We start from the raw sequence: 10,907 nt of genomic DNA, 5'->3' as shown, positions 1-10,907 counted from the left end.
ATTTATTAAATTATTTGTAATTTTTATGATTGAGTTGGGTTGAATACTTGGATTTGGATTGGGTTTAGGTGAATAGTGGACCTAATTATATATTATAATTTTATTTATTAATTTTTTTGATTAAACCGAAAAAATTCGATTAACCGACCGGTTTCGAACCGAATTAACCGTTAACCGAAAAATTTAAAAATAATTAACCGACCCCGACCGAAAAAATTCGGTTAACCGACCGATTAACCAAATTCGGTCGATTAACCAAATTTTTTCGGTTTTACCCGAATTTTGCATACCCCTAGTATACGAGCCTTAAGAGGCTTAGTCAAATATGGTATTAGGGCATTTGGAAGGCATATGCCTAAAACGAAACCTAGTCCAATGAGGCCTTAAGAGGAATTGGGGCCCTAAAGGACATTGTTTTGTTAGTAGTCGGTCATTAAAAGGCCTAGCCCAATAAGGCATTAGAGCCTTAAGAGGTTTTGCTAGAAACGAAACTGAAGCCCTTGAGATGCCATGGCTTACGAAGAGATGTTCTCATTGTGACAATATACTTCCTAGATGACTTAGCATGGTTTTTGTAATAAATACTTTGTCCTATTTCTAAGAACATACTTAGGTTTGCATACTTGGACGACGGGTAGCTTGCAAATAATACATTTTCAAATGCCTTACATTCCATATTCGTAGGATGAATTTATTGTCCAAACGTACTAATTGACATGCTTCGTGCTTGATCTTTCTTGCAGTTCATTTATCTATAAAATAATTTTTTTTATAATTAATTTAATATTAAGAAACACTAAAAAACTTATAGGAAGTGTTTCAGTTAACTCCTTCCCTTTTAAGATGCAAGCAAGGTGGCTTCATGAGAAGAGGCGAGATGCTCCTTAACGTGCAAATAATGGGCCCTTTTGGGTACGATGAGATCCTTCCTTGATGGTTGGCAAAGTGGCTTCAGATGTGTGAGTGAAGAGCCTCCCTCAATGTGCTATTAGATGAGTTGTTGCTATCCATCAATCGAGTCTCAATTAAATTGTAAAATTGTAAAAACCACGTTATTTTTACAAGAAACAAATATTATTTAAATAGTGTTTTTTATTATATTTTATATAAAACCTACAAAAATACATACACGTAATGAGATTTGAATCCAAAAATTTTGATTTTTAAAAAATAGTTATTTTATTTTATTTTTTGAAAGTAAAAAATTTGATATTTCAATTTTTTTCAAAACATAACTCAAATAAAATAATATTATTATTTAATAACTCGTTAATAAAAATCCTTAAAAATCACGAAAATCTAAAGCAACACGAGTAGTCACGGGCGCACATCACTAGAACATACTACAACAACCACCATATAAGCGACTGTCCAATAGCAACACGCCACGTTAACCGGCCGGGACGTTAACCTAATCCAAAAATTTCAAAAACATCATTAAACTCCAAAATTTTATCCTCATATTCAGTTACGTCCCTCAATTACTAAATTAGTCCTTTTCCTCCCAGCAGCTCGTCATCATTCGTACATAGGATTTTAAAAAAAGTTAAAAGGGAAAATTGAAAATCAGCCCCAGCATCTCAATGATGAAAGGCTCTTCTTCACGCGAATATATAAAATTGGTTTATTCTTCTTTTTGGCCAACAAATTTATAATTGTTTAATATTAAGGACAGAAATATAGGGTTATCTGGAACTAGGGTTATCTCGCTTCTTCATCACCAAAATCATTGATATTTTCTTTTGGTAATATTTATTTTTCTGGGACGAGAAAATTAGGGAAAAAAATTTCGAAAATCAACAGATTTCTGGATCTAGAGGTTTTTTTCTTCTTCATGTTTTTCTTTTAGTAATATTTTTGTCTAAGACGGGAAAATTAGGGGGAAAAATCGAAAACCAACAGATTTCTGGATCTATTTTTTTTTTATGTTTTTCTTAATATTTTTCTCTAAGACGGGAAAATTAGGGGGGAAAATCGAAAATCAACAAAATTCTGGATCTAGGGTATTTTTTTCTTGTTTTTCTTTTGGTAATATTTTTTCTCTGAGACGGGAAAATTAGGGGAAATTTTGAAAATTAACAAATTTATGGCTTTCGATTCTTTTCCCTGTTGTTTTTCTTGTAGTAATATTTTTCTCTGAGACGGGAAAATTAGGGGGAAAATTGAAAATTAACAAATTTCTGGATCTAGATTTTTTCCCCGCTGTTTTTCTTTCTTTGAGACTGGAAAATTAGGGAACGGAAATCGAGAATCAACAAATTTCTGGATCTAGGACTTTTTTTTTCGTTGTTTTCTTTTAGCAATATTTTCTCTTAGACGAGAAAATTAGGAAAAAAATCGAAAATCAACAAAATAATCGATGCAAAGAAAAAAGCAAGCGAGATCCTTGATTAAGTTTTTCTAAAAGAACTTTTGAGATCGAACTCTCCAAAAAGCGCAGATCTACCTGAATGAATCTGACCAAATAAAGACAAACCCTAATTTTTGCTTTTGATCCTTCAAAATTGATTTTTGTTTGTTGTTACTGGACTCGCAATCTGCAAAATAGAAAGAAAAATCTGGTCAAAATCTAAATAGAACCGAATCGATCGAAAAAAAACTCGTAAAAGTTTCTTTTTTTGTTATTGTTGATGACGAGATTTTGACGAGAAATTGACGATCTGAAACTGAAGATGAGCATGTACAAGTCAATTGTGTATCAAAGGGAAGAGGTGTTGGGATATGTGGAGATTTATCCACGACAACAACAGCAGCTTAAGGAAGAAGAAATGAAGGAAATCAGGATAGAATATTTGACGCAAAGCAGTGAGAGATGTCCTCCATTGGCAGTGCTTCATACCATTACTTGTAATGGGATTTGCTTCAAAATGGAACCATCAAAGGACAGCAGCTACTCTGCTTCTGAAGATATGCCTCGGCTTCATCTTTTGCACTCTGAATGTATCAGAAACAACAAGGTATAGCCCCCACCCACCAATTTGCCCATACAACTTCAACAAAAACCCAGTATTAAGAAAAGAAAAACTGAGCTAAAACTAAAACCCAAGAGGGAAACAAAGAAAAAGTTAAGAAAATTATGTTAAAATTGCTCAGGAACTTATTAATTTACTGGACAGATGTTTTTAGAGGACCCCAAGTTGAAATTTAGACGAATTTTGCTAAAACACTGCATCAACTTAGAGAACTGAGAATTTCAGTGAACTGTCTAAACTGAATATGCATCCAGAAAAAAGAAATATGAACTGGTTTTCTTGGGGAATTATGATGTTATTGATTATTAATTTCTTGACAATTGTTGTGAACGCATGGAGATGAACTCGTGAACCGCAACAAACTTTTCCCAACTTCATTTTAAAATCATCAGAAACTTGAACTGTTAGAAGCCTTAATTATCCCTGAATTTCTTGAGTTGTTTACCCTTGTTGATTTACAGGCATTTGCCTTGTAAGCCTGTAATAATTAGCAAAGCTTGTCCCTTGTGGATGAATTTTACTTGGATCAAATCTTACAATTTTTTGGGGAAAGCTTCTATGATGTTTATGCCACTTCATCTTTGTTTCATATTGGAATTTTTGTGAGAATTAATGGTGGTGTTATTTGGTGCTTCCAGACTGCAGTAATGCCTATGAGGGATTCTGAGCTCCATTTGGTTGCAATGTATTCTAGGAATAGCGACAGACCCTGTTTCTGGGGATTCAATGTAGGAAGGGGACTCTATGATTCTTGTCTTGTCATGCTGAACCTAAGATGTCTAGGAATTGTCTTTGATCTGGATGAAACTCTCATTGTTGCGAATACAATGCGCTCCTTTGAGGACAGAATAGAGTCTTTACAACGAAAGATAAACACTGAGGTTGATCCACAACGCGTTGCGGCTCTGATGGTAGAGGTTAAGCATTATCAAGATGATAAGACCATATTAAAGCAGTATGCAGAGAATGATCAGGTTGTTGAAAATGGGAAGGTGATAAAGGTTCAGTCAGAGATTGTTCCAACCTATTCTGATAGTCATCAACCTATTATTCGACCGCTCATTCGGTTACAAGAGAAAAACATTATTCTGACTCGCATCAATCCACAGGTATAGGCTTTATTGATTCCAGTGAAGATATTTTGCATGTTCAATTGTTCTTTTCTTGTGTTTGATGGTTCAGTGCTGCCTTATTCCATCCTGTAAATGAGGAACTATTTGAACTGTATGCAGTTGATCATATAGAGGCTTTTTCATATTCTCCTATGGTTTTTTGTCGATGGCAGATTGAATTGATTGATTTTATATTTCTCATAGATTCGTGATACTAGTGTTCTTGTGAGATTGAGACCTGCATGGGAGGATCTCCGAAGCTACTTGACTGCAAGAGGACGAAAACGGTTTGAGGTTTATGTTTGTACAATGGCTGAAAGGGATTATGCTTTGGAAATGTGGAGGCTTCTTGATCCCGAGTCAAATCTGATAAATTCAAAAGAATTGTTGGATCGTATTGTTTGTGTTAAGGCTGGTAAGCTAGTTATATTGATCAAGCTGATTTACATGCAAAACTTGCAATTGGATCTGTTTTGTGTCTTAAATGGTTTTGGGTTTTTTTTTTTTTCCTTTTTCCTACTAATTATTTTTTGTATGAATAGGTTATAGGAAATCATTATTCAATGTCTTTCAAGATGGAATATGCCATCCAAAAATGGCATTGGTTATTGATGATCGCTTAAAAGTTTGGGATCAGAAAGATCAACCTCGTGTGCATGTTGTTCCTGCATTTTCCCCTTACCATGCCCCTCAAGCTGAAGTATGCATGACGGGAAATTGTCTCCCCTCTTTATGGGCCTTTTTACAACAACATACAAGTGCAATATTAGCATTAGTTTTCAACATCTTTTTAGCAACATGTACTTATTGCAACTCATTGTATTGTAGGCGAATAATACTATTCCAGTTCTATGTGTTGCAAGAAATGTTGCTTGCAATATTAGAGGCGGGTTTTTCAGGTGATAAAACTAAGATTCCTTATTACTTATACAACTGCGTAACTGTGTCTTCCTTAAACTAAAGATTGAGCAATTCAATTGGTCACATTTGTTTATGCCTTCCAAAATTTTCTTGAAAATATGAAATAACTTTGGAAATTGATACAGAGAATATGATGAAGTCCTTTTACTAAGAATACCTGAAATTTCATATGAAGATGATACAAAAGATATTCCGTCACCTCCAGATGTGGGCAACTATTTGGTCTCTGAGGTTAGCCATGACAGCTTTTTGCCTTTTCTTTAACTTTCTCATATTTATAAGTCACATTTGGATTTGCTACTTTGCTCCTTTTTCATTACTAAATCTGCTATGCCTTTCAGGATGACAGTTCTGCTTCAAATGGAAACAAAGATCAACCTCTGTTTAGTGGTATGGCAGATGCTGAGGTTGAAAGAAGACTAAAGGTAATTGACATTCTTAGGCTCTTTTGATTCATGGAACTAGGCTTATATACACTATGCTTGTTTTCTCTTTATTTTCATATATGTGTGGACTTAATTTATAAACTTTTTCTTTTTCATTTGCTTGGTTCATGCAGGAGGCAATTTCAGCTGCATCAACAGTCTCTTCAGCAGCTATTAACCTAGATCCAAGGCTTGCTCCTTCGCTACAATTCACCATACCAACTTCTAGTTCAGTTCCATTGCCAATAGTTCAGTTTTCTGAGGCAGCTCAAGTGATTACACCAGTGGCTCCTATTGTGGCCCTTGAACAAAGCTTGCAAAGTTCCCCAGCAAGAGAAGAAGGTGAGGTTCCAGAATCAGAATTAGATCCTGATACAAGGAGGAGGCTTCTGATACTGCAGCATGGGCAAGATACCAGAGATCACACACCAGAACCTGCATTTCCACCTGTAGGACCTAAAATGCAAGTTCCAATCCCGCATGCTCAATCCTGTGGAAGTTGGTTTCCTGCAGAGGAGGAGATGAGCCAACGACAACTGAACCGAGCAGTTCCCAAAGATTTTCCTTTGGATCCTGAGCGAATGAATATTGAGAAACATCGACATCCGCCCTTTTTCCCCAAGTTTGAGAATTCTATTCCATCTGATAGAATTCTTCATGAAAACCGAAGATTTCAAAAAGAGGTAATTTGTTCTTTGTGGCAGTCTGGCATGTAGCTATTCATTTCTATGCTAAAGTGGAAGGTTAAAGTTACCTTTACTTGGTGAAACATAATTAGCTGAGAGCATAACTCATTTGCAGGCACTTCGAAGAGATGACCGATTGGGGTTAAACAATACATCTAGTTATCATTCTTTTTCAGGTAAGCTGAAGCAATTAATTTGACATTGAGATGAATGCTGAGTTTCCTTTTATTCAATGCGTCCTTGTTACTGCCAAAACTGTTATTCTTTTCATTTGATTTCAATTCTCTTCTTGTTTTTCTTCCTGGAAACTTGAATTTTCTTTTCAATGGAAGTTAATAGATTAGTACTTTTTGTCTGATATTTGTTACAAGTTTTTTAGCAGGCTGAAGTGTTTCTAGGTTGTTTACTTTGATATTTGTTCAGCTTGAATGATCATACTTTTGTTGTCTGATTTCATTATATTTATATATGGATGTTCTATATTTTAAGGTGAGGAGATACCACTTGGTAGATCATCTTCTTTCCACAACGCTCTTGATTTTGAATCAGGACATACTATTCCAATTGGAGAAACCCCAGTTGCAGTTTTACAAGATATTGCAATGAAGTGTGGAGCCAAGGTAATTCAGAAGCAATTTGTATTATTGAGTTGGACCATAATGTTTATGTTTACAAATGTGATATAGCTATATGCTTCATTTTAGCTCTCTGTATTCTTACTGCCTCTAAATTTTGTTTCTAAAACTTGTAGGTGGAATTCAGATCAGCTTTGGTTGCTAGCCTTGACCTGCAATTCTCCATTGAGGTTTAATAAACTCTTTGACTTGTAAATCAGTTTTTGCTTTTTTCATGCTATGGTCTGTTGTTCAAAATTAATTTGGATTTTTAGAATATATATGATTATTATTAGTATAATTAGTATTTTGGGGTTTGATTTTGTTTGGTATTTCAATATGGAGACAATTCTCCTTTGCTTATCCTCTTTCTTATCTGTGGTAGGCTTGGTTTGCCGGGGAGAAAATCGGTGAAGGGATTGGTAAAACAAGAAGAGAAGCCCAGTGTCAGGCTGCTGAGGATTCTATAAGATGTTTAGCTGGTAATATATCTTCCTTTTTGTATTCTTATCTAGAAGTATGTTCCGCTGTATATATAAATTTGACCGAATGATATCCACTCGAATGGTTTTTAGAGAAATAATAATCATGCAGAAGAGCTAAACTTAGAAATAATCTTACACCTAATCTTTGCTTTATTGAACTTTGTGATATAAACTGGATATAAAGAGGGTAGACACTGAAAGACAACTACTTCAAACAATGCTATATTTTCCAGTAATATAGTAAGCGAATGTTATAAATACTCATGGTGCAAGATCTCAAAGGAATGTCTTTTTGGCATGTTTCTTGTTTTGGTCACTGTGCATTGATTCATTCAGGCTCTCTTGTTGTAGTAGGTTCTTTTGGAGCCATTCTAACTGTCTTACAATATACTTGCAGATACATATTTGTCGCATATTAAGCCTGATTCTGGTTCTGCACAAGCTGATGTAAGTAGGTTGTCCAACATGAATGACACTACCTTTCTTGGTAATATGAATTCATATGGGAACCAACCATCATCTAAAGAGGAATTTATGTCGTTTTCAATTGCATCAGAATCACCTAGGCTTGTTGACCCGAGGCTCGAAGGCTCCAAGAGATCTATGGGTTCAATCGCTGCGCTTAAAGAATTAGTGAGAGATCTCAGGAACTCATTAGTTATTTTAGTCTTTAAAATGTTTGATTACTAGCACTGATGTAATCTTTATTTCGGGTTAGTAATTTGTGGTTTGTTTACAGTGCATGATGGAGGGTCTCGGGGTAGCTTTTCAAGCACAGCCTCTGTCTTCATTTAATCCATTGCAGAATGATGAAGTATATGCACAGGTTAGCATTTAATGACCTTTTTTCATTGTGATCTAGTAAAAGATCGGTTCTTGTAAACCGAGGAAAAAGAAACAACACACAATGAGAATTGAAGACCATAAACTTGAACCATGTGTTTTAAGAGCCTGAACTAATTGATCTCTGAATTTCTTGGGGTTCCTTCCTCTTGGTTAAAACTCTTAAGTTATTATTTCGTGTTGCAGTAAAAGCAATGTTTTTTAAACCGGACCAGTGGTCGAACCGGTTAGGTCACCGGTTCGATTAGAAAATCATTAAAAATTCAAAAAAATCCTGTTCAATTGGTTCAATTGCCGGTTCAACCGGTCCATATTGGTTCTCGGTTTAGTCGGTTCAAAGTCATTCTACGGACCGGTACTCGTCCAACCGGTTCGATCGGCAGATTCAGTCTGGTTCAGACATTCTTGGGTAAAAGAGATGTTGTGGTCATTTTTAGACTAAAATAAAAAAAAAATTGTGATTTTTAAGTTAATTTTCTCCCTCGACTATAGCAGTTTGTCTATCCTGGCTTCATTTAGGTTGAAGTAGATGGGAAGGTTTTTGGCAAAGGAACTGGGTTGACATGGGAAGAGGCTAAAATCCAGGTACCTATACTTTTGTTTAGGTTCATATTCATTTTCTTTACTATCCATAGTTTCTGCCCCTTAGGAACTGGGCAAAGGAACTAGGTTGACATGTTCTTTTTTCTCCCCCTTAGGCTGCTGAAAGGGCCCTTGGAAGTCTAAGATCAATGCTTGGTCAATTTACGCATAATCGTCAGAGTTCTCTGAGGTGTGAGATCTTACTTTTTCCATTACCTATGGCTCGATGTGGAAAAACAATTATTGCTCCATTTAACGTTCTTATTTGCTATATCATTGGTTATTTGGACCAGTTCGTTGCAAGGTATACAAGGTAAACGTCTAAAGCCAGAGTTTCCACAAGTTCCACAGTGGATGGCTTCTTACGGTAGATATCCCAAGAATGCTCCTCGGGTTCCCTGAAGACCTAAAAAGCTTTCTTGTAATCTCGCTCTTTGTTCATATTGTGTCTGAAAGCCTAACGGATGAGATGTCATGACTTGAAATCCACCCGGAAAGCAAGCAGAGAGTTGTTTTACAGATAGAATGCGAAGATTTACATGCACGAACTCACCATCTTGTCTTTGCCTCTCAGCGACAACCAAGCTCAAACAGATGATGAATGTGCTAATGTATCGGGTTTTTCCCCCTCAAAACGCCTAACAGCCCAACAACGCAGCAAAGGGAGGTGCAGCGGGTGCCACAACAGTCTGCACTCTTCTTTTGTTAATGCTGGAAATACTAAAGTCTCCACACAACTCGGTTGTCTGCAGAAAGAGTTCAGTAAAAATATTATGGAGGCCCTTGTACTTAAGTGTCAGATTGCGTTTTACCGCCTTTACTAAAAAATGGGCAACTTAGTTCTTGAATATTAGATCAAACAGCAAACTGTTTTTTTCTTTTAAAAATTTCATTTATTTCTACTATTAAAAATTGACATAGCTGATAGAATAACCAAATAGTGACATGTGGCGTTATATGTACCTTATCTTGACATACATGTACCTGTTTTTAACTGTGGAAATGAATAAAAATTTTTAATAGAAAGTCTAATTTGTCAATTTTTTAAGTAAAAGAGAAAAAAATCCAATTTAACTCCTAGTATAAGGATTTTCATGATACTTTTACTAAAGCAGTGCTAATGAGACGCGGACATTGATGAAAACTACGGCACAGCTTCGAGACTCTTAACAATCAACGATGCTTACTAACGGTAGCCAGCTTTTACCAGAGTCTGACAATGGTGAAATTTGCCGAGTTTTCATCGAGTTGATATTGATGTAAAGCAATTTTTTTTTTCATCCCAGACGAGTTGGCTTTACTCATTGTCCAGTACTTAAGAGTAGGAATGGTATTGTATATGTATTTATACAAATTTATATAATTTCCGAATCTGTTTATTGTTTGAATATTATTATTTGAATTTAAATCAAATTAAATTTGAATATCGAAAATTTAAAAAAATTTATTCGAACTAAAAAGTGTGATAAATTTTAAAATTATATATAAATTTTGGTTTGGTTTAATGTGCAATTATATATATAAATTTTGATTTTGTGTAATTTTATAAATGAAGTTTTGGTTTGATTTAATTCTCATAAATTATTAATATAATTATTAATATAGCATCATTTTATATTTATATACTACATACAAAAATAATTATATTTATCCAATATAAAAATAAACTGATCTATAAATGTGTACGATTGAATCAAAATTAAAATTTCATGTGTATAATTGCATCAAACTAAAACTCATGTATACAATTGCACGTTAAACTAAAGTTCACCTGTCATTTTGGGATTTATTCCTATAGAAGTCAATACTATTTTTATTAAAATAATATTTTAAATTTTGAAAAATTTTGAGTAAGGTTGATTTGCACTTGAAAATTAGTTTCATTCCAATTGATGTTAGAACAAAAACGGGCAGAAATGTTGAATGCAAAGTAATGCTAGGAGCAAAGTAATGAGAGAATTAAGACACGATATTTGTTGACATAATTTAGACACAAGGATCATATGCCTATGGAATCTTACCCGGTTAATGATATTATTGTTCGGATCACCTATGGGCTTAAGCCCAATTTACCGTTACATAAATAAATAATTGCAACTATAATACCGACCTCAATTGTCACAATCACTCTAGCTCACACTACAATATAGAAATTTTTTTCCTTCTAACATACCATGAAATGAACAGGTAAAATAACCAAGCGTTCAACAATTTATATGCAAATAATTAGCAAAAAATCAACAGTTAATAATTTATATACAATAAAT

The 10,907-nt window shown here is 34.6% G+C and overlaps 1 protein-coding gene across 4 annotated transcripts; it reads left to right on the top strand.

Moving 5' to 3' along the window:
* The first annotated feature begins 1,647 nt into the window (after nt 1-1,647).
* LOC107960205 (RNA polymerase II C-terminal domain phosphatase-like 1) lies at nt 1,648-9,666 on the top strand. 4 transcript variants are annotated; one of them, XM_016896496.2, is made up of 18 exons: nt 1,648-2,957; nt 3,611-4,081; nt 4,289-4,499; nt 4,627-4,784; nt 4,913-4,983; nt 5,131-5,236; nt 5,347-5,430; nt 5,565-6,113; nt 6,232-6,292; nt 6,606-6,736; nt 6,868-6,921; nt 7,116-7,212; nt 7,613-7,666; nt 7,772-7,848; nt 7,955-8,041; nt 8,578-8,643; nt 8,757-8,830; nt 8,934-9,666. In XM_016896496.2, the coding sequence occupies exons 1-18, from the start codon at nt 2,673-2,675 to the stop codon at nt 9,040-9,042; spliced, it is 2,745 nt and encodes a 914-aa protein (XP_016751985.2). In that variant the 5' UTR covers nt 1,648-2,672; the 3' UTR covers nt 9,043-9,666. The 4 variants fall into 4 exon arrangements, 3 of the variants coding, with proteins under 3 accessions (XP_016751985.2, XP_016751984.2, XP_040952258.1); XM_016896495.2 differs by having other exon boundaries at nt 7,613-7,848; XM_041096324.1 differs by having other exon boundaries at nt 7,613-7,848; nt 8,578-8,663; nt 8,934-9,018.
* Nucleotides 9,667-10,907: the final 1,241 nt, after the last annotated feature.

The sequence above is a fragment of the Gossypium hirsutum genome, chromosome D06 (assembly GCF_007990345.1).
Source record: "Gossypium hirsutum isolate 1008001.06 chromosome D06, Gossypium_hirsutum_v2.1, whole genome shotgun sequence".
NCBI lineage: Eukaryota > Viridiplantae > Streptophyta > Magnoliopsida > Malvales > Malvaceae > Gossypium > Gossypium hirsutum.
This window is presented reverse-complemented; position numbering and strand designations above follow the sequence as displayed.

Bases quoted from the DNA above. Each gene is read 5' to 3' on its own strand.
- LOC107960205 (XM_016896495.2), top strand. From the start codon at position 2,673: ATGAGCATGTACAAGTCAATTGTGTATCAAAGGGAAGAGGTGTTGGGA. The intron at 6,922-7,115 runs GTTTAATAAACT...TATCTGTGGTAG, and splicing joins ACCTGCAATTCTCCATTGAG to GCTTGGTTTGCCGGGGAGAA. The intron at 7,213-7,612 runs GTAATATATCTT...ATATACTTGCAG, and splicing joins TTCTATAAGATGTTTAGCTG to ATACATATTTGTCGCATATT.